The sequence below is a fragment of the Protopterus annectens genome, chromosome 3.part1, assembly GCF_019279795.1.
Source record: "Protopterus annectens isolate FY-2018-M chromosome 3.part1, PAN1.0, whole genome shotgun sequence".
In the NCBI taxonomy this organism is placed as follows: domain Eukaryota; kingdom Metazoa; phylum Chordata; order Ceratodontiformes; family Protopteridae; genus Protopterus; species Protopterus annectens.
In genome coordinates, this window is record NC_056732.1 from 1451383476 (window position 1) to 1451407804 (window position 24329).

Genomic DNA, 24329 nt, shown 5'->3' on the forward strand with positions numbered 1-24329 from the left:
TGAACTACAAAATGAACTGGCACCTCACCTAAGTGTCATGTTTAATCATACCCTCACCTCAGGCTTCGTGCCCACTGAGTGGCGCACAGCTACAGTTATCCCACTCCACATGGGAGATCCACCTTGCATCCCGGGAACTACTGCCCCATCAGTCTGACGAGCTTGATCTGCAAGGCCATGGAACGTATTATCATGGAACTTATAAACAAAGACAGTGGCAACCTTCAAACACTGAACCCCACCCAGTTTGGGTTCGTGAAGGGCCGATCTTGTCTCCTGAACCTGATTGACTTCTTCAAATCAGTCTCCAGAGCCGTGGATGAGGGTAAGGCAGTCCACACAGCCTATCCGGACCTCGCCAAGGCCTTTGACACCATCCCCCACTCTGGAATCATAGATAAACTTACTAAGCTGGGAATTAATCCCTACGTCACTCGAGAGAACCCACACTGTAAAAGTAGCGGACTTCAAATCCAGTTCCAGACAAGTGGAGTACCTCAGGGTTCAGTCCTGGGACCGCTCTTGTTTGACATCTACTTCTCTGAAGTACAGGCCAACATTAAGGGACTCTGGCTAACACAGTTCTCAGATGACTGCAAACTGAGAGCCATTATTGAAGGGCCTTACAGAGACAGATGCTTGGTGCCAGAGCCATGGGCTCAAGCTCAATGCCAAGAAATGTACAGTTATCCCCTTTGGGAAAAAACATGTACCCATGAACCACCACATAGGTGGCAGTACACTAAACACCGAAAGTGTGATAATAGACTTAGGGACACAAGTGGACAGTGGAATCACCTTCAATAACCACATAGCCACAACAGTCAGGAAATCCTTCCATGTGGTACACCTCATCACTAAGGGCTTTTCATCCAGAAAAAAGGAGGTTATTGCCGCACTGTACTCATCCCTCATTAGACCCATTATAGAATAAAACACCCCATTTGGTATGTACCTCTCAAAACATCTGCAACAACTGGAAAGGCTGCAGAAATACCTCACTAAAAGAATCACAGGCCTAAAGCAGATGCCCTATGCTGACCGCCTTAAAAAACTCCAGCTATACTCTGTCGCATATCGTCTACTCAGAGGCGATCTCTGCTTAACATACAAGGCCATGTCAAACCCAGAGCTGTTGGACATGCAAAACTTAAAGAAATCCCAATCCCTCAGAGCCCCACACTCTCCAGGGATCTAAACCTTGTCATCACAATAAACAAAACATGCTGGAGGGATAGGTTCCTGACCCAGAGACTCCCCAGACTCTGGAACAGACTATCCATACATGTCAAGCAGAGCACCTCTTTGGCCCTCTTCAAAAGGAACCTTGACGATTGGATGGGAGAAAGGAAATTCACCCCTCGGATCACGTCAGTCGCCCTGCTAGACAGGGTCCAGAGAAGTAAATAGTGTGGGAAGAAATAGCCAGGGAATTGTTATGGCTAGGCTTGTATAGGCCCTAGGGCTGATAGCCTAGTACCAACATATGAACTAACGACACACTGCAATATGAATTACATATTCTTCTTACACTTAAAGCTTACATTAACCAAGAACACATATACAAATACATGGAGCACCATGAGGATTACTGTCCAATATTTGAAAAAAGACTGTTTTGTTAAAATACCTTTCATACATCAGAAAGATGCTTAGGATTTTGTTAAGCACATATAGGTCCTGTTAAGCTCTAGTCTTGTGCAAGATATAAAAGCAAACCGTGACAGCCAAGAGTACAGTGGCAGAAGGTTAAACAGCTTAAAGTGCAACAGAGTCAAGTACTGAACAGCTATTTAAAGTAATTAGTTCCTCAGTTGAACAATGCCTCTGCCTGCTCTCTGTGTAGCACACCAAAGTATTCTACAGCTTGGTTGTAAAGCACTTTTGTGCTTCTATATTTCTTTCCTTCTTGTGACTAGTAGTACATCGAGCCAACAGAGCTCCATGCACTACAAAAAAATGATGCTCGGGTCTCTCCAATCATAACCCTTTATTACGTGCGCTCTACTTGGATGCCAAGATGCACTTCTTGATCATTAGTTTGCTCCTCTCCAGCTGAATGTCTTAACATCCATGTCTCAAAACACAAGTTGGTTATGATCCAACACCCAATCATAATCTTCTATATATTGACTATACTAGATTATACAAGGGAAGTCACATGTAATATAGTATTTCTTTTAAGGTAGACATGTATAAAATAAAAACAGAAAGACAAATGCAATTATAATATACAATACAATATAACAGCACCTTTATAACTCAGTCTTTGTTTTCATATCATAACAATTAACAAAAGCAGCGTCAGTGGTACAACAGGTAATGCACTCGACTTTGGTGCTGTAAGATCAGAACATTGTGGATACTATTCTTAACACCAGAGGTACTTCGATTAAAATTTCACAATACTAATAATACAGTGCAGCATGGGGAGGGGGTGCCACATTCCTGAGTGTGCAGTCATTCCAATGAGATGTTAAACCAAGGTCCCATCAGCCTAATCGGTGGTAGCTCAGGTCGATATAAAAAAAGATTCCACAGCACTTATTGAAAAAAAAGAAGACTGGGGCAAATTCCCAGGTGTCTCTGCCAAATTCCCACTAGTCAGTGTGAATACTAGCTCAGGTCTCCCCTGAAGAGAGGACACTAACCTAGTGTAAATAAAAATTATTCCATTTGGCTGCTTTTAATAAAACTCTACTATATTTAGATGATTTACAATAATCAGCAAATTATGATTACTCATAGCTGGTAGACATCATCAGGTAGGCACAGTCACTATGTATGGTAACCATGGTATTTGCTGGCACATAGACAAAATCAGAATATATGTATAAATCACATTGTGTAACAATGGCTGGATGACAAACCTGAAACACCTCTTGGCTTGAACTGTCCCTTAAGGACACCAATTCATTCTGTTAATATTCTTGGCCAAAACTCGTCATTACATACTCTCATTATATTTAACATTCTTAAGAGTGTTTCATGTATTCACTGTAATAGGAGATTAGGCATGCAGCAATTTTGGCGCAAAAATCACGGATTGATTTGAGCACTCAGAACTGAAAAAAACATATGTCAAAATTCAGCACAATCTGAACCTGCCTGCAGCACTACAACAATTTTAATTTTGTCCATATCTGTATTTAACAGTTATCCACCCTCTTTCTATGCAACTGATATTGTGCTTCTGCCTAGAGATGTTTTGAATAAAAGCCTTCTCATTCTGCTGTACCAAAGCACTATTTGTTTACAGACATAGATTACAAACACCACTTTATTTTGTGAATCCATATTACTGTTTATCAGCACAGTATAGCATCTCATCCTTTCCATGAGAGCAGAACAGACAGCAGTTTGTTCATTGCCACTTTTGCCTCTCATATTTTCATTACAGGAAAGTTGAAGCTTTTTTTTTTTTTTTTACATCAACTTACTAGGTTTGCACAAAACTTTCTTACACACTAAGGAATCTATTTTCCCATCAGAGGATAACTTTTTAGAAGGAACATCTTACACAACCTATGATTTGACAAAATGTCTCCAGAGTTACCAACCAACACTTCAAATTAATTCAGGTTATTAAATGTTCAACAATATATGATAAAACTACAGGTAAAGCTTGAACTTTGGATTTCACATGGGACAGTAACCCTGAAAAAATAAAACAGGCTGGAATTTTCCGATTATTCAACTTAATCAATCAGTGACTTCATAAAAATAACTAAAGATCAGCACCCAAACTCTCTAAGAAACCTTACTAACTTCAACAAGGACACTTTCATTGAGACCCTGAAAGATTGCAACTACACCCTACCATTAAATAATGCTGTCTCATATCTTCAATACCTCCTTTCTACAAGTTTTAAATCAACAGGCATCTCTGCAATATAAACTGACTATTACAACTGCACCCTGTCTAACAAATACTTAAATACACCCACACAAGCACGCACACAGGTTCTTTTAGACAAAAAGAACACAACAGCACCGACAACATATACCAGTAATCCCAAACTGTTCTGTTCTACTGTAAAAAATCTCCTAAACCATGTACCAAGCCTAACCCCTAACCCTCTTCAAAGGAAACTAATGCATTCACAGTTTATAGTTTCAATGTGCATTTATAGCCACTACCACTCAAGCAGCCAAAATACTGCCTTCTCACCTCAAGTTGCAGTACTAAGACAAAACTTCTCATTTTCTCAACGAATATACAAGTATTAAGCCAATTTTATGGTTGAATAACATCAAGGGCAGTTAGTATGGTTTTGTCACTTTATTTCACTTGTTGTGTTTTGTTGTTGGTTTACGTATATTATCATGTGGTACATCATACGCTTTTTTAATCTTATTATGTAATTGTTTTATATGATTGTTGGTTATGTCAAGACATTACGGCATTTGTTATATATACAATTTTTAATACGTGTTTCAGTGTTAGTTTTTTATATATAGAATAAACGTACATGTACAATATAGGGTGTATATATGTGTAACATGGTACACATGCATTAATTTAGGGTTACATATATACACATTTGGTGTATACATTTACACGTTATTATATGTACAACACAATTGTGTAATCACCAGTTGATTATTTATGTATTTATATATATACACATATTTGACATTTAATTAGTTATTTATTTATTGGATACAGATGCTAATATGTTTTTATTGTTTCCCCTTGTTTTTAAAATAATTTATTATATAGTTCAACTTATACACATGTCATTAGTTAATTTTTTATAACATTAATTTATACAATGGTTATTCTTAGATTTAAATTATTAACATCAACTTAATATAAAAATTACAAACCAAATATGTTTCACACATATAAATTTCGTAACATTTTTTACACATAGGTTGGTTTCAATTGTATTATAATATGTTCAGAAAATCACCTATATATATTATTTTTATATGTACTATTTATATTGGCAAACATTTAGTGTTCAATACCAAGCATTTTTATTACAAGAGGGGTCCATGGTTCTGGGCATTAACATACACTTCAACTTAGTTGCATTGCTGCTTTAAGATTTTAAAATGTTTCATATGCATCTTATTGGTTAACAGGCTCATTAAGTAGGTTTGTGCACAATATTTAAGAGTTTTGGTTGCAATTTGTGGTGTTCTGATGAAGTTCGTACAACGGACGAAACCTAGGTCGACGTTTTCATATGGTTGTGGTTTTATTCAATAAACTTGTTTGGAGCGTTTATGGGCCTGGAAGTTTTATTGGACAACAGCAGCATATTCATTTCTGTTACAGCTGTCCCCTGTCAGTTGTGGTAACTTTCTTCCTGTTCAGTATATACAGTTGTCGGTTTCCAGTTTACCAAAACTTCTCATTTGAACCAGTCTCAATTGCTACAATAAAGAAACACTTGAATAAACTAAAACCCACTACACTAGCAGTAGACAATAATGCTTTAGAATAACTTAAATTAGGAGCAGATGGAATAAACTAGTTTCTGAATAATTAAACAGATCCTTACATGAATCTTATGATCCAAAAATACTGAAAAAGTATTTTAAAATCACTCCAATACACAAGAGGGAATTCCTCTGAGCTTTCAAACTCTTGACCCATTTCAATACTCCCTCCACTATCTAAAGTGCTAGAAAGATGCATCACCCATCAAACTCAAAACTTTGTCTCATCTCCCTCACAACGTGGCTTACATGGCTTCTGCCCCATCACATTTTCTAGAGAGTCAACCAAATAAGAAATATTGGTAACCCTGCCACCACCTTATTTCGGGACCTCTCAAAGGCATTTAATACAATATGTCACCCCCTCCTCCTCAAAAAGCTCTCACAGTTGCACCTAATCAACATGGCCACTGAATGTTTTAATAGTTGCATCAGCAGCCATAAACAATCTGTCTAATGGTGGGACTTCTACTCTCCTGCCAGTACAAACAGGAGTGCCAGAGGTCAATACTAGGCCCCAACTCTTACTTAATATACTCATAAATGACATGCACAAGGCAGGCAAACATGCAACAATCATACAATATGCTGATGACTCAACTCGTTTGCTTGACCCTGACCATATCCCATCTTCAACTAACCACCCAAGACAACGACTCTTTTTCGGAGACCTGGCTAGAACAATCCCAACTACTCCTGAATCCCCACACATATACACACAAAAATAATCACATTTATCCCTAGTAACCTTCCACCAACTACCACTGCAAGAAAAATTATCATTATAAATTAACAAATTTGACAAACATATCAATGGTGTTGTCAAAAAATATATAAACAAACAAAAAAATGTGGTAAATTTATTATTTAACATTTGTTGACCGGGAAAGTCCAACTAGGACAGAGCATATTTTCAGAAGACCTGGGGAGAAACACTCCAGATGCATGTCTTTGGAATGAGGGAGGAAACTGGAGTACCCAGAGCAAACCCACACAAACACTGGGAGGACATGCAGACTCCACATAGAAGGCACCACAGCAGGGAATCTAACAGGAGAACCGCTTGCTGTGAGGAGACGTTAACCGCTGCACCACTGCACCGCCCAATTAGTATTATTTTAAAAAGCCAAGCCATATCTCACTGACCACAGCAGGAAGATAACTGTAATAACCCTCTTACTTTCAAGCTTGCTGTATGCATCTGTAGTGTTCACTAATCTGCAAACTACACTAATGAACAAACTTGAAAAAAAAAGTGTTAAAATAAGTAAATTTACATCCAATCTTCCATAATCAACCATCACTGCATGCCCCTGCAAAATCTGAACTGGCTAGAAAGTACAGTCATGTACACTTACCATAAATGTAGATGTTTGAGTGTATTCACTGCTGCAGTCATTACATTTGGGTTATCTGCTTGCAGTAGCCCTCAGTCGGCCTGATTAACAAAGTCTTGGGTCCTGCGTCGGTTGCTGTCCCTTATTCCATGACGTCAGGTTGTCAGGGGTATAAAACATGCAGCCAATGCCATTACATCAGTTTTTCTTTCCACAGATGTCAGGCGCCCCCCCTAATGGGAAGCAATTAAATCTATAAATACAAGGATATACCTCCAACAAAAAAGCAATACACCAAAAAGCTTTTGAGCATAGTAAGGGTAAAGTAGAGGTATAGCCAAAAGAAGAAAGGGGGCTGGAGGGAGGGTAACCAGGACTGCAACAGTGAATACACTCGGACATCTACATTTATGCTAAGTGTACACAACTGTACTATGTTCTTCGTGTTTCACTGTTGCAGTCATTACATTTGGGTAGATTCCCAAAGCTAAGGTTGGGAGGAGGAATTTAAATAGAATTAGGACCAGCTATAAGGCCCTGCAAGACTGCAGTGGCAAAGTCAGCTCTGGATTTAGAGAAAATTGGCAAATGATAATGCTTGGTGAAAGTATGTACAGAACTCCAGGTAGCAGCTTCTAGGATGTCCCTGGTAGGGATGCCTCTGAGAAAGGCTGTAGAGGTAGATGCAGCCCTGGTTGAATGGGGTCTGATGCCCTGTGGGATAGGTTTTCCATGGTGCTTATAGCAGAAATGAATGCAGTTGCCCATCCATTTTGAAATGGTTTGCTTTGAAATAGCTTTCCCCTCTGTCCCTGCAGCAAATGCCACCAGCAGCTGTTCAGACTTCCTTTGAGGTTTAGTCCTGTCCAAGTAGAATCCAAGTTATCTGTGCATATCTAAGGAGTGCAGTATCCATTCTCCTTTGTTCTGTGGGTTTAGGAAAGAAGGTAGGCAAATGAATGGACTGATTAAGAGCCACACTGGATATCACCTTGGGCATGAAGGAGGCATTGGTTCTGAGGGACACCTTGTCCGCATGAAAGATGATGAAAGGCTCCACTGTCATAAGGGCCTGTAATTCAGATAGTCTTCTTGCTGAAGTGATTGCTAAAATGAAAGCTGTTTTCCAAGAAAGGCATTTTAAATATGCAGTAGCAGCTGGCTCAAAAGAAGGAAGAGTGAGTTTCTCCAAGACAATGTTAAGGTCCCAGGCTGGATTTGGAGCTCTCCTGGGTGGCCTTAAATTTTTGGCCCCTCTAATGAACTGCTTGAGTAGTGGGTGAGAGAAGAGGGAAGGCCCTGTGTTATAATGAGCTGAAATGGCTGAGGCATGAATTTTGATGGAGGAAAAGGACAAGCCCTTATGAAGCATCTCAGTCACGTATTGTAGAATCTGAGGTAAATTGGGCGCTGCTGCACTCATCCCTTGAGATTGGTTCCAGGAACAAAATCTTTTTGCAGCATAAGATTTTCTAGTACTAGGCCTCCTTGCTTCTAAAATGATATCCATCACTGATTTACTGAGGGATGGTAAAGGAGAGATTAGATAATTAGCCAGGCTGCTAGGTTCAGGGTTTGCAGCTGAGGGGGCAGAATCTGGTTCTCTTGCTGAGAAAACAGGGAAGGAGTCTGAGGCAGGTGCCATGGGGCCAAGCATGACACACTGCTCAAGAGGGGGTACCAGTGTTGGCATGTCCAGTCTGGTGCAATTAAAATCGTCCTCTGCTTGTCCTGTTTGATCTTTAGTAGTACTTTGGAGAGCAGAGGCAGAGGAGGAAAGGCATAAACTGATAGGTTTTTCCAGCTGAAGGACAAAGCATCCACTTTCCAAGCTAGCTTGTGGGGAATCCTTGTGCAAAATTTGTTCAACTGATGGTTCTGGGGGAGGCAAACCGGTCTATATCTGGGCTCCCCCATTTGCTTGTCAGCATGTTGAAAATCCTTGGTTCCAGTTTTCACTCATGTGGGTCCATGAGGTTTCTGCTTAGTCAGTCTTCCAGTGTATTTAGTTTTCCTGGCAGGAATTGAGCTTGTAGATTCACTTGGTAGCTCAAGGCTGTGTTCCACAACGCCATGGCTAGTCTGCAGAGGGGGTAAGAATGTGTACCCCCCCTGGTTTTTATGTACAACAATGACAGTGGTGTTGTCCGTCTTTACCATTGGTTGCCCTGGAAGAATGTGGTCCTTGAAGGCTGTCAGAGCATTCTGTACAGCTAACATTTCTTTTTGATTTACGTGCAGGTGCATTTGACTTGGTTTCCATTTGCCCTGAATGCACTTTCCTGCCAGGTGAGCCCCCCATGCATAGTTTGATGAGTCTGTTAAGGTTTGGGCGGCAGGGGCTAATGTGAATGGTAGTCCCTTGTTTTGGTGGCAGGCCTCTGCCCACCAGAGGAAGTCTAGGCATAGACAAGGTATGCTAGGAATAATTGCTTCTAGATCCTGAGAATGCTGGCACCATAGGCTTTTGAGATACCACTGTAGTTTTCTCAAATGCAGCCTTGCATATGGAATTTGAAGAATGCAGGAGGCCATGAACCCCAAGGCTTGCAGTATTTGCCTTGCAGATAGCGTTTTTTTGTGGCCACTTGTTTGAAGTAGGTTGTCAAATGAATCCGTTTCTCTGGCGTGAGGAAAGCCATCTGGGAAGTTGTATTCAAGCTTGCTCCCAGGAATATAATTTGTTGACAGGGTACCAGGTGTGATTTTTCGTTTATGGTGTACCCCAGACAAGTCAAGTCAGCACCCTTTGAACAAAAGCCAGATGATTCAAAAGTATGTCCTGGCTTTCTGCCTGAATTAGACAATTGTCCAGGTATGGGTATATTTGAATATTTCTTTGCCTGCAAAATGCAATGACTGGAGCTAGGCACTTTGTGAATACCCTGGGCACAGTAGACAAGCCAAAGGGCAGTGCAGAGAACTGATAGTGCATGTAGCCTGCTTTGAAGCGTAGGTAACATCTGCAAGACTTCCTGATAGGGATGTGCAGGTATGCTTCTTTTAAGTCTAGTGTTGCCAACCAGGCATCTTTGCTTAGCATAGGAAGCAGCTGGTGAAGAGTCAGCATCTTGAATTTTGGAATCACCAGAAAGGGGTTTAGAGTAGAAAGGTCCAGGATAGGATTCCAATAATTGTCTTTTCTGGGTACCAGGAAAAGTCTCGAATAGAAACCTTGTCCCTTTTCCTCTTCTGAAGGGGTAGGATTTTTAGCAGTAGAAGCCTTAATGCCCTTGGGTCCCTGAGAGATAGTCTCTGGATCCGCAATAGCATTTTTAAAATGGAACTTGTGTGAATTAGGAACCCTGTAATATCTGTCAGGTCTTCTGGGAGCAGGAGGCAAAGAATCAGGGGCCAAACTAGATTCCGAAAAGGCATCATCAACAATGTCTAGTACAGGAGGTATAGCTAAAGGCCTTTGCTGAGGCAGGAGTAAGAAATCCCTAAGCCTCTTTTTTAATCAGAAAAATCCTGGCTTTCTCAGTGGAAATGCTCCCTTAAGAGTATGTAAGGTTTCATCAAAAGAAAAATCCTCTGGAGGGGAAGCAGACGGAATAGAGTCCTCTGCATCAGAATCCTCCTAAGTAGATGTGGGTAAATCCAGATCATCAGAAAAATCAGAATCCTGGTCAGAAGATTCATGAACAACTTCAGTCCTAGGTCTCTTAGAAGGGGGTGGTTGGCTTCCCTCGATTAGAGTTGTAAGATCTTCAGCCATTCTTATCATTTTTTTTTTTAGGCATAGAGGCCTGAGCATGCAGCCTGGGCGTCGGTTTCTTAGGCATGGTTCGTGGTTTAGGCCTACATGAAGAAAGAGGCATCAGTTTAATATGCAAGTCCGTAGGCTTGAATACACCCCCAGAAGCCGATGCCTGCACAGTGGCTCCGGACCCATCCAAGGCAGAGACATCCGCAGGTTCCACAGTTGAAGCATCTTGCGGCATACCGGACTCCGAATGGGTCTCAGTAGAGGCCTGCGAATCAGAAGTAGCGGAGGGGCTGCAAAAGCGCCTCAGTGAGTACTGGCGACTGGCTTACGAGAAGCATTGTCGGCAGCTTTGGACCTAGGCGGCCTGTCTCTGTCTTTATCTTTGCATTTTTTCAGAATACCGGTAATTGGATTGCTAACAAACGACATTTCTGGATAATTGAACCGAGAACCGAAATATTTAGAGGCGAAAATATACAGACGATGAATAGTGCTCCGATTAAATAAGGCATAAAACCGACAGTAAGGTACATCGTGTTCACGGCCTAGGCAAGGAATACAGTACGAATGAAAATCTTTGTGAGGTATTTGTTTTCCACAAGTAATGCAATTATTAACTTTTACTGACATCGGTAAGGAGCAAGAAAAATTTTCCCCAATGGGGTACTTGGCTTTAGTTGAAGACTTCGTTTCTGAAACTCGAAAACTTCAGGAGTCAGCCGACCGGCACTTGCGAACTTGCTTCTGCTTCGGGCACCGCACGGCAAGAAAGACTGAAGTAATGGTGTCGGCTGCATGTTTTATGCCCCTGGCGACCTGACGTCATGGAAGAAGGGACTGCAACTGAAGCAGGACCCAAGACTTTGTTAATCAGACCAACTAAGGGCTACTGCAAGCAGATAACCCAAATGTAATGACTGCAACAGTGAAACACGAAGAACAGCTGCCATACCACATATTTATTTATTGCTTTTATTTACAAAGCAACTCCACCTGGGCATAAGACCCATTTTAGACCTGGGAGAAATGCTCCGATTTCTATAAAAAAGTTACAGGAGGATACCTTTTCTTACAAAGTATATACAATAATAAACACAGATATAAAACAAAAAGTAACTGGAATAGCTACACTTTTAGATGATGTTTGTTTTTTTACAACCAATACCTATATTGCTCTAAGGCAGATGATAAAGCAAAAGGAGGGAAAGACGTAAAAAAAAATTATAAAAACGTGGAATGGAGATACTTGGTAGGAGACATAAAAAAAAACAGAGTGAATGTGGAAAGGATCTATAGGAGGAAATCAAAATAAAGGTTATCTTGGACATGGACAAGTGCATAGCCAGGAATTTGGTAGGTGTGACTTTTGTTGTTTTTTTGAATAATTTGAAAACAAGCTGTTGCTTGAGTGATACCATACTAACATCTGTAAATGTTCTGAATCTCCAGGATAAAAATGCCCATCTATTCAGAATTCCCACTTCTTACCTACTAAACCATTTCTTCATAACAGTCTGTGCTTTACTGATGAGGGTTTATTGCATCCCCACCATTAGAAATGCACCTTTTGTTATTCTCTTATTATATAATATATATATATATAAATATATATATCAGGATGAATATAGATTCATACCACATTACATTAGCTCCCATATTTTTACTCTTCGCTGCTTAGTAATGCTGTTACTTTGATCATTTTTAACGTTAATAAAGTTCTGTAATGTTGCTCTAATCTCACTTCTTGGAACGTACTACAATTTATAACTTTGTAAGATATTTCTTTTTTATTCCATTTTAATGAATTCCATTATTTTGTACGTCTTCCTTCAGAGCTTGTTTAAACTTTTTGAGACTGCACATTTACTATTTCTTGGAGCTTTTCTCACTGGGTCTTCACTGAAAACAGGCAATGTACAGCATTAGATTTTTTTCTGTGAACAAAAGAAACTGAAATAAAATAAAATACCACAAAGATGTTTTATTTCTGGAGAAATATAGGCACAGGGCAATATTTTTCTATAGGTGCAACAGTTCTTCAGTGTGAACAATTCAGGAACTAGTCATCAAGACTTTGTTTTCATGTATGTTTCTTGTACACTTTTCTACAGACAGTATCTAATAAGCTTCAATGCTACATAAAAGCTCCACTGTTTATAAATGCCTCCTGCATACTAACTACATAATCATTTCCTTTCTTCTGCATTTACTTCTCAACAAGCCTGACTTATTTGCCCACCAAGCTTGTAAAAAAACACTGTACATTTCAAATGCAATATACTTTTCTTCAGAAAGTACAAAGTGATTTTAAACTTAAAGACAGAGCACTTCACAAATGCAAGAAATGTCATATCCATATACCAGTATTCTTCTTCACTGTTGCAACACACCATATTCTAAACTGCCTTCAACAGCCTGCTATGATTCTACTATACACAATATAGAGCTATCAACTTTACACCGAACAATCTCTATAACAATTTTTTTCTTTCACTCCAAAAGATCCTATTTGCTAGAGTTCCTGCTTACTAACAGTCAGTTCTTTTAAATGGAAGTAACTTTCCCAGTACACTTTTCTTCTGAGTTACAGGGTAACAGAACAAAAGTAAACATGTTACAAGATTTACATTTGTGTAACAGTACTTGTGACCTATTCCGGACCACCATACTATTACAGCTCTATCTTGCGATTGTATTTGTATGTTTTAAAGTACATCCTAAACAATGCAGGCATCATTTTCCAATACTTCCTTTTCAGAATTTTCCATTTTCCTCAGAAAGCCAGTGTAACAATTTTGTTCAGCACAATTTTCCACTGTTGTTTCCAAACACAGATACTGTGCTGCCACAAAGTGTACCCAACATTCTGCATATTTCAGCAACAGATTCTTAAATAGGGGAAATTTCTAGCAGATTTCCCCAAGTCACAGATAATTTGAAACTGCAGTGCTTTAGAGGTCTTTGGTTTTACTTCCACATATAACATGGAGTAAACCATTTTTTTTGCATTTTGAAAAATCCAACAAAACACTGCAATATCAGCTTCAGTAATTTATTTCACCAGTATTCTTGAGCACATGCTTCATGCTGCTGGAAACATTTTCCCACTGCTTTTATTTCAGCAGCTTATTGTATTCACCATGCACAGCTTTGGTAAGCAAACTTTCAGATATTTGCTATGCAGTTATTTTGGCAAGCAACACTTTAGCTATTCCATATCAATTTAACACATTCCGCAGTACATATCCTACCTACCACTGCTTTCCATGTTAAACCAAGAATTACAATTTCAGTTGTTTTACTCAAATCAGAGTCTGCCTTCTGGTTCACTACTTGGGCGTTGCAAAGAGAGTCCTGACTATTCAACACTCAATCAAAAATTCATTCAACAATGCTTCTTTGAAAGGATTGCTTAGTCTCCAACCCCACCATCATTTCAACACACTCTAAAGTATACCTTTGCACTGTGGTTATCCATAGCAGAAAAATGTCCCCAAAAAGTAGTAATTCCTTAGAAAGCACATACCCAGATCTCTCTCTCTTGCTTACTATCTGTAGGTGGATGTGGTAATGCATAAAGAGCGGCAGTTTTATTTTCTTTTGGTGAAGAAAAATTTACATGGCATTAGTAAGTGCAGGCAGATGTGCGAGAATGAAAGACAATGTAGCCTGGCATATTCCTGAACAAACTTAACAACAGCCATCAGCATGATATATAAACATGGTGGAGACACTTAAAAATAGGTGCAGTTTTACATAAAGAGGACATACTTGGCAAAACACTCAAGTAAGCACATTTTTATGCAGTTTAGGTTTTGTGTGTCTAATACAAAGAGCTCAATACTCAGAACTCTCCTTGGTCAGCAACAAGCCAATGTCTCTCCAATAATCTAGTACAGTGAGACAAAAATGCCACCAGCCTCTCTCGCCCCTCACCACCAAACTTGCTCAGTTAAATCCTCAACTTTCTTCATGCAAATCTTTCAAGTAATACAATGAACTCACTCAGAGTTAGTAGTTTAAGCCTAGATCCTGCTTCTACTTGACAGCCAAATGTCCCTGCTTCTCAAACTCTTGCCCTCCTTTATAAGATGAGGCATTTGGCCTAGTCCACTCATGGCAAGCACATGGGATCCTCCTCCCCACATACCACAAAATTGCAGACTGCAGCTTTACATACCTGACAGCAGAAACTGGGGGGAGTTATATCTCAATACATGGCTGTATGTATATACAAAGAGTCCCTGGCAGAAACTGGGGGGGGGGGGGGGGGGCTATATCACAACACATGGATGCACATATATACAAACCATCCCTGGCAGAAACTGGGGGGAGCACATCCCAATACATGGATGTAGGTTTATACAAACAGTCCCCCATATACAAAAACATTGCAGCTAGACAGATAAGATAGATCACCAGTTGGACAGATGGATGGACATACACTACTTGTAAGAATTTTTAAGTATACCAAACATTTCCACAGGTTGGAAAGCTAACCCACACTTTTCACCATGCATGTTCAAGTTGATCATCACAACCAACACCAGCAGGGAACATGAAAAAAATATGAAGAATTACAACATCAGGTTATTTTCTACCTAATGTCTGCAAACACCTAAGGGAAAGGGTGTGTTTCTCTTGCTTTATGCTGACAGGTGAATGGGTTAAATGGGAAAGTAAACAAATAAATCAAATCAAGTTTACAAACCAGCATTACTACTACAAGTTCTGTTCAACGGTTGCAATTTACAATTTTAAGCACTACAATTTAATTTATTTATAATTAACTCTACACAACAAAGACAAGTAGATGCATCAGTAATGATACTAATTTATTAAAAACATTAATTTCACTGTCGTACAAGCAAACAGCCAAAGTAATACATGCACAGATACTACTAAACAAGTCCGTAGGTAAACTTTGAGTATAAATGTAAGTTGGGTTTTTCTGTGGGTACCAAATGGCTTACAAGTACTCGTTAAAAATGCATCAGAATTCCTCAAAAATGAAGTTCATCCTCTCTAAGGACACAGTTCATTCATAACCCAGGGAGGAACAGGAGTTATATTACCTTCTACGCAACATGCACAATAGTAGCCCCTTACCTTTGTAAAATGGATTCCTCTGAGCTTGCAAACGGATTTTTACCACATCAAGTGGGGTAACTGTAAATAGAAAAATTTAAAAGAATGATGAGAGAGTTTACTAATGGAGTCATAATGTAAATTAATATTCTAAAAATTTCAGGTAATAAGGACCTGTTTTCTTACCAATTAGTGAAGTTAGCAGAGCTCCTGCACAAGTGGATACCATCTGCTGTAGGGGTGTGACACCATCCAGTTGGAGTGCAGACTCTTTAGTTCCCATTATTTTATTTGCTGTGTAACTGTGAAAGTGATGCACTCAGAGTTAAAATTATATACAGTAAGACATATTACAGCATCATTAAATAATTTCTAATCTTCAAAGCAAATAACTAAAACCACAAAACAGGAACAATACTAAAAACCTCTGGACTAATGAAAACACAAAAACATGTACATAAACACGGTTTCTCCTGGTAGAGGTAGCTGAAGCTGCAAATGGATAAGACTTAGTATTACCGTAGAATGTAGAAATAAACTCTAAAAATAGTTTCTATGATGTAATGACAGCTAAGATGAAAATTATACAGTCTCAAGTTTTGCTGTATAGTATTTTGTATGGGATTTAAAGTATCGTGACCCGTATTGAACTGCATTTTCATATACTTGTTTGTCAAGCTGTCAACACATACACGACTTGTCCTTGCACTAAAGTTCAAAAAACTCACAATGCATTCAGCTAATAAAAACGTATTCATTGTTCAGCAATGAAAACTGACCTTTACATGAAACTGTAAGCAATAATCATACATCCAAGTTAAAGTTTTGCTTACATTCTATATGCACTGTCAGGGAGAAACTTAGAAATGAAGGGCAGTAAGAACACAACAGCAAAGAATAAAACATTATTACACTCCAAAACATTGGCAGACCCATACTCACTGCATGGCAATGTCAGCATTGCTACATCTGATACACTAGAAACTAGGATGGAAAGAAAATTAGGAGTAAAGGACAACTCAGGCGATGAAATGGAGAAGAACTAAATTAGTCATTCATCACAAATAAAACCAAAGCTAATATGCAAGTAAGGAACAAACACACGAGATCCCCAACCCAACCCCCCTGCCCACTATACTAGTTTACCAGTCAAATAATGCAGTGCAGAGCACAGCTTTTCCTCAAGTGAAAACACAAACTCATTATTTTGCATGCGATATTTTCATATGCTTCCAGATGTTAAGACTAGAAGATGATGACTAAGAAAATGGAGACAGGAAAAATACATCAGACTGAATGCAGAGTTTCAGAGAATAGCAAGGAGAGATAGAGAGACATCCGAATCAGCAGTGCAAAGAAATGGAAGATAATGGAATGGGACAGAAAAGATCTGTTCAAGAAGAATGGCAATGTTACAGGAAACTTCCAGGTAAACATGGACATGATAAAAAGCAAAGATGGGAGGGACCCAAAAGAGGCAGAACATAAGAGGTAGTAGGAATATACCAAACTACACAAGAAGGTTCAAAATCACTGAAACATAATGAAGGTGTACTCTCTGATCTAGAATCAGGCATCTGCAGAGGGAAGTTATATAGGCCACTGAAAGTCCTGATAATAACAAGGTCACTCAACTGATGGAATTCTAGATGAATTGCTTAAAATCCTGCAAAATGAGGCGTTACAGTAATGCTTGGAATTTATCAGCAAATCTGGAAAACATAACACTGGCTTTAAGGTCAATTTATATTCTAATCACCCCAAAAAAGAACAATGCTACAGAATAATCAAATTATCAAACGGCATATGAACCATAAACCGCTAGGCGCACAAGCTGGTCTTAAAAGAGGCAGATGCACAAGAGATCAAACTGCTATCACCATTTGAATAATGGCGAAGGCAAGGGAGTCACAAAAAAAATGCTTCTGTTTACTGACTACTACTCGTGTGCCTGAGCTGACCAAGAAACTGGGATAACTAGGTCACCATATCTGCCTCCTGAGGAACCTGTATGTACTATCATCATACATTAATTAGAACCCTGTATGGAATAGTTGAATGATTCAAGACTGGGTAAGGAGTACAAGACTGTATATTGTCAAACTACTTATTCAATGTACATATTAAAACATATAACATGAAATGCTGGGTTATAGGAATTGGATATCGGAATAAAAAATGCTGGGAGAACAACTTCAAAAATGCAGGTGATACCGCCTGCTGATGAAGATGAAATATAGAAGCTGGTTTGTTGCTAAACATCAAAAAAACAAAATGATGTCATCAATTCTTAGCAAATAGTGGAGGCAGTGACAGATTTTATTTTCCTGGGATCAAATAGTTCTGCGCATGGTGATGACAGCCATGAAATTAAAAGACTCTTGCTTTTTGAAAAAAACAATATGGCAAATCTAGATAACATTTTGAAGAACAAAGACCACATTGTCAACAATGGTCAAGACAGCCACACATGGCAGTAAGAGTTGGACTGTAAGTAATGCTGAATGTAAGAAAAATCAATGCTTTTGAACTGTGATGTTGGAGAAAAGTTCTGATAATTCTGTGAATTGCAATAAAATCAATTTGGTCAATTCTTAAAGTGATTTGCCAGTGTTTCTATATCCACTGCAGTATTCAATGAGTCAAGTGCCGCAATGCATTTCCCAGCTTGCCTTTCCTTATTTTTGGGGCCATTTTTTAATAAAAAGCTTTATAACGTTTTTATTAAAACATGGCCTAAAAAAAAATTAGCTTTTCCAGGTGTGACTTTACCATAGGGTAAAGTGAGCTACCGCCACAGACTTTTATGTGGAGTGGTGTATCCTTTAAAGTCTACAGTCTCAACAGATGCTTTTCCTATGCTTTCATGACAGAGGTTAAAGTACCTTGTTTTTCCTCAGTGACATCTGTAACAAAAGGAGATACTACCAGCCTAGCTATCAGGAATTTTGCAAATAATTACGTCATTTGTGAATATTAATAGGATTTGCATAGAAGTGTGACAGAAGGAGATATAAAATTCCACATAGCTGGGCTGGCAGTAAGTGGTTGTGTGTCATTTGTGAATGTCAACATGCTTCATGTAAGATGCTTGGGTTACAAATGTATTACAACTGTATGTCATATTGTACAGACGTGCTGAAGAGATATTTTGTAAAGTACTGAGTAGAAATGTTTATACACTACTGTAACTATTTAGATGTATATATTTCAACAATGGGAACTGAAACACAAGAAGTTAACTTCAGAATAGCTGAATACTTGAGTTACTTTATAACCATGGAATAAATGGATCTTATCTTTCAGTTTCAGTCAACAGGAACGGAATGTGTCTGTACTAGAGAAGTTTTTTTTGTATGGTCTTTAAATGTGGAGGAATGGAAAGTATTTTACAACTTCCACCATTTGCCAAAAGATCTAAGGTCTATGTATGTTCACAGGTAGATGCTAAAAATCAATGGTTGTGAGCCTGGGAATGGAAGTCAGATGACAAGAAATTATGTCATTCTGCAAGTATCCCAGCAGTAATATTTGGAATATTAATTTAAGAAGTCTCAGAAAGAAAAAGCATTTTATATTTTGTCTTTGACCTAACAAGAACATCCACTCACCACATCTGCCTGCTAGCTCTGTAAGTAAGTTAACTAGGGTACAGTAATTTATTTTAGATATCGTCAGGAATATAGCTGAACTTAATTTAGATATTTTTCTTTATTTATCTGAGTCTGTCCTGCAATGTTGTTTTAAATATTTCCAGTGATTTTGAACTCTGAAGTTACCGTGATGATTTACTGAGTATTTTCTTGTTCTTTCATGATTTATTAAATATATTTAAAACTATCATTGTGGCTGATTTTTGTGAGATATATTTAAGTTCTGAGAGCACTTGCATATTTATTTGGTGACACCGTGGGGCACTCCTAATAGCACTGCTCTTGGTCAAACTACCATTTGGATTAATAGCAACATTACACAGCAAGATTGGACACCCTTTCTTAAGGGCCTTAAAGTAACTGATAAGGACATGGTTGGTGGCAATAAAAACTACGTTATAGTCTAGGCAGAAGGGGATATAGCTAGTGAACCTGTGCCAGCCTTTCCCAGGTGTGTGTGTGTGTGTGTGTGTGTGTGTGTGTGTGTGTGTGTCAGCTACTTGGGCAGGGACACGAAGCACTGGTTGGACAGAGAGGGTGCTGGAGGTCTAGCTGGGATCTCAAATCTACAGCTGCGCCAGTGGGGAGTCTTACTGGGGATCTGAAGAAAGAGGGAGAAACCAGTCCCAGACTGACTGTGGTCTCTTTGTGCTCTTAAGGGAAACCGCACTTGATGCGAAGAGTTGGATCTGGACATATGGTGTGTGTACTTGACATCCTACCAATATACGTCCCCCACTGGTGCTAGTGGTGAGGATTGAGGCTCCTTGATTACTGCTGCCAGTGGTGGGGCATCACAACATCAATGCAAGGAAACTCCAATTTTTAAAAGTTTTATATATGAATATTATGACCAAAATATTTCCTGATGGGGATGTTGCTCTTTGGGAGTTAATGCACTGCATTGCTGTAGTGCTAAGGTACATTCCAAAACAGCAGCAAATCACTTTAAAGAATCAACCCAAACTCTAATACTCTGGCCACATAATGCGAAGACAGGATTCGTACAGAAGATGCTCACTGCAGGGACAGCCTAAGGCAAAAGAAAAACGGAGCAGGAGAAGTTAAGCTAAATGGCAATAATGGCAAGTACTACTGAAGTAATGAATAAAAATCTGTAATAACGTAAAAAAAAAAAAAAAAAAAAAACAGTTCTACACAGGTAGGCCTGGCACATTAAAGTACTTCTGGTCACAAAATCTCAGATTCAACTGAACTTATTTTATATGTATGTACACACGCACAGAACAGATATACAGTCACACAAACACACACGTAAATATACAGTTACAAATTGTTCCATGTTGCTTCAGAAGCCCTAAATTTTATTGAGGTAGCCCACTTATCTAACCATTCATCTCTCCTAATTCAACTGACTGACACCTTTTACCTGTAAAAGGAGAAGGTACAATTATGGAAGTAGACTACATTTTTAGACACCCATATTTGTACAACAGAAGAATGCCAACATGTAATTCCCTTCAAATAATTCCAGCGAACATTTCGCAAAGCACAAGTATTGTGCTGCGCTCCACCTGAAAACCCTCATTCACCTGACATCTGGGCAGGTAATTTGAGGGCTAGAAGGCATGCCACTTCACATGAAAACTGCGCATTATTGATGTATTCAATTCTGTGCCTCTCAGACTGCACCTTCCTTCAGAATTGACAGTGGATGGAAACGGAATCCTTTGAAGATACTGTCAAGAAATGCAGACTGCATAGCACTAATGATGCTTTCTTATATTCACATAGTATAAAAGACAGGTTTCAGGCACATTTCAGCAATTTCTACTAACACCAAAAGTCCCAACATCTCAATGTAGCACACTTTCTGTTTTAGGAGACATCAGGTAGAAAACACTCCATGCAATTTTATTAACGGATCAGAGGCTGCACAAGTTTGGGGCAAGAGAGGTTTCTCATGATCACATGATCACAAACTTGGTATAAACACTAATGCAAAGTGCGTGTCAGATATTCTGATGAGTTTCCACCACCTAGCTGCCAAGTTATCAACTAAGAAAAGTGCAGCTGATCACATGGCATAAAACCATTACATCTTTGTGTAATACTTGGGTCCTGAGAAACAAGACTCTCTCACAGCTTCAAACTGCTTATTCGAGGTGGGTATGTGGAAGGAACAGTAAGCAAAAGACAAGGTATTTGTCATATCATTATAGGAAATATTTTTTTCTTCTCACAATTTAGTAGAAGCCCTCTAAAAATGCTCTTGAATTCTGGACAAAAGCCAAAACTAATGGGGGGGGGGGTCAATTTTAAATACTATTGTAATGTATTTAAAAAAAATTAATACAACAGGTTTTGCCATCAGCATGTATTTTCTGAACAATAAGTATGAAACTGTAATGTTCCACATAACTGATGGACTGCAACCCTCGGTGATTTACTAGAAAAAAAAATACAAGGGACAAGGCAAAATCAGAGACGTTCTGAAAAGCTTTGGACAGCTGACAGGTATGCATACATGCTGCATCAAGGGGAAAAAAATGTATTTCCTCTGCGGGGTAATCTTCCTCCTCAAATGACTCTTACCTCTGTTCCCCAAACATCCCTCACTCCCATCAGAGTTAGTTTGGAGGTACACTTTCATCTTTGCATGGACAGTTTGCCCGGTGAATTAAAAAAAAAAGCTAATTTTAAAACCAATGCAGTTACTTTCTTATAATCCTAACCAATGAACATGTCTACCAGTGGAAGTAGAATACTGCTAATGGCCATATTTGGGATACTGAAACTGTATTTTAGAACTGGAATTCATGCCTGAAACCTTATTCAACATTTTATCATCTCTGCCACACTATACCAACAGAAACAGACATAAATAAACAAAGCCCTCCCATTTAGTAAACTAAACAAAGATTTTTTTTTTCTGTCACTTTGGATACACCTTTTTCCAGACAAATGACATTAGGCCAGCAGCAAGTTTAATTAAATTAAATAATTTCAAATTAGCTTCCTGAAACAGACATCAAAAGACCTGAAGTTTGACTTCTGTATGGTGGCCAGAGCAGATAATTGAGACAATGTCATATTAAACTGCTTCCCCTAGTCCCCGATTTGATTCCCTCGGTTTCAATTTGCCTACTGTGCGACTCTAAACATGTCACTTCACAGAAAGTGGTCCTACAGTACTCCTGGGTCACAAAAGGCAACTTGGGTCTAGTGAGCTTAGGTTGTTAAATAAGTAAGATTAATACCAAAAAATTAGATATTTAAGAAATACTGACCATATTTGAAAATAAAAAGTTTTTCTACCATTACTGGCCCCTACTTTATAATTTATTTATTGAATTAATTAATTTTACATCTAGTGATCACATTTTAATAAGTAACACTTGTATACACAAATTAAAAAAGAACAAACTAACAATTTCCAGTTATTTTCATGCAGTACGGGTTTTCTTTTTAACAATTTTCATTCATTCCAATATTATATAAATTGCTCAATTCCTGCCCTCCCTTAAACTTCACCCATTTTCCTGATCATTATCCTGCATGTACTGTTTCCACAAATCCCATTTCTTTCTTTGTAATTTGCTCCTTCCTTCTTTTTAAAAAAAAAAAAAAAAAAAAAAAAAATCACACCTCCAGTTCCTATATCTCCTTTACAAAATACAGTACTTCAAATTACAGTTGATTTAGATTAAAATTTTCCATTTATAGTAGTAGTTTCTTTTTTTTCACAGCCAACAACATTTAAATTTAGTAAGGCCTTACTCTAGGCAATTCAAATCCAGTGTCTAAATTCAAACTAATACTTTACTTAAGTTAGTCATTTGCTCTCCCAAACTTTCTAATTGAGGACTATCTAGTGAATTTTAAAATCTATCAACTCATTACACTCCCAAAAAATATGTTCCTAGTTACATCTCTCTTTCTTATCACACCTCAGGCATTCGATATCTACCGGAGGAAAAACTTATTTGGCGTAACCTATGCAAACAGGTTCAAACAAAAAACCTAAACGTTCTGGACTTTGCTGCATATTTGAGAACCATAACAATGTCCTCCTATTGTTATTTTGTAAATTGCCTAAGTCACTCTTTCCAGTCCTTTCTAACCTCCTCCTCTGGCAGATTCTTAAAGTTATCATGCAACATTTTACATGTCCTACTAAATTAACATTTTTTAGCAGTAGCTTCTGTTTCACACACTACTAAAACTCTACCAGAGCTGGTCACACTCATTTAGCAATCTCCCACCCTTTTCTCTTTGCCTGTACTCTGATATAAATCCTCGGTAAGGAAAACAGGTTGTAACATAGTAAAATTCTGCTTGGCCTCAACCCACTCCATTACCTTTCCATTTCTAGTTATTTGCTCAGAATACCTTGGTTCCTTTATCAATTTTCTCTTGCCTTTTTCTATACACCTATTTGCAGTCAACGCTACTGTCAACGTCTTTCTCCATTCTCTTGTTGGCCTAGTTCATGGAATACTTTTTGAATATAGTTTTCCCTACGACTGTTATTCTCCTTAAGAGAATCTGCATCCAAAGTCCTACTCCCACCTTACTTCGAGCTTATCTCAATTTTCCCATCTTCCCTTTTGGTTTATAACCTTTTGCTTGTGCTAGATATACATGGACCTTAACTGCACATCTCTAAAGTATTCATTCCAATTGGTAACTCTAAACTACCTTGTTCTATGTGTATGATCTATTTATCCACTTAACTCTTGCAGTCCCCCCCCAAATAAATTCCTTCAGCACTATTACTGTCCACAACTCTTCTTCACTGGTTGACCTGTATAAACAGCTAAAAGGACTACAAACATATTCATTGCTTTTATCTTATTATCCATAATCAAGAGATTCCACTTTCCCTGTTTTTGTATTATCTTTTGTTTAGTCCTTTGCAACATATCCTTAATTGCCATAACAGAAATATGTTTAATCTACATACCTAACTATCTCACCTTAGTGTGTTCACATAAATGAGTATTGCTGAACCAATTAACTTATCTCTGAGTATGCAGAGTAACACTATAGCATTTGTTTTATCTACATTATGACAAAATCGCCAGCACCAAATACAGTGTAAAGCATCAAATTAGACTAATAAATTAA

At 38.5% G+C, this 24329-nt stretch overlaps 1 protein-coding gene across 1 annotated transcript in view; it reads right to left on the minus strand.

Moving 5' to 3' along the window:
• The window catches only part of SLC25A40 (solute carrier family 25 member 40), a 1199913-nt gene that overhangs the window by 1136824 nt on the left and 38760 nt on the right, over nt 1-24329 (minus strand). Inside the window, exons 2-3 of the mRNA XM_044067526.1 lie at nt 15772-15887; nt 15607-15666 (exon numbers count right to left, since the gene is read on the minus strand). Of these exons, the coding sequence (XP_043923461.1) occupies nt 15607-15666; nt 15772-15868 (157 nt within the window). The 5' untranslated portion in view covers nt 15869-15887. The remainder of the gene's footprint in view (nt 1-15606; nt 15667-15771; nt 15888-24329) is intronic.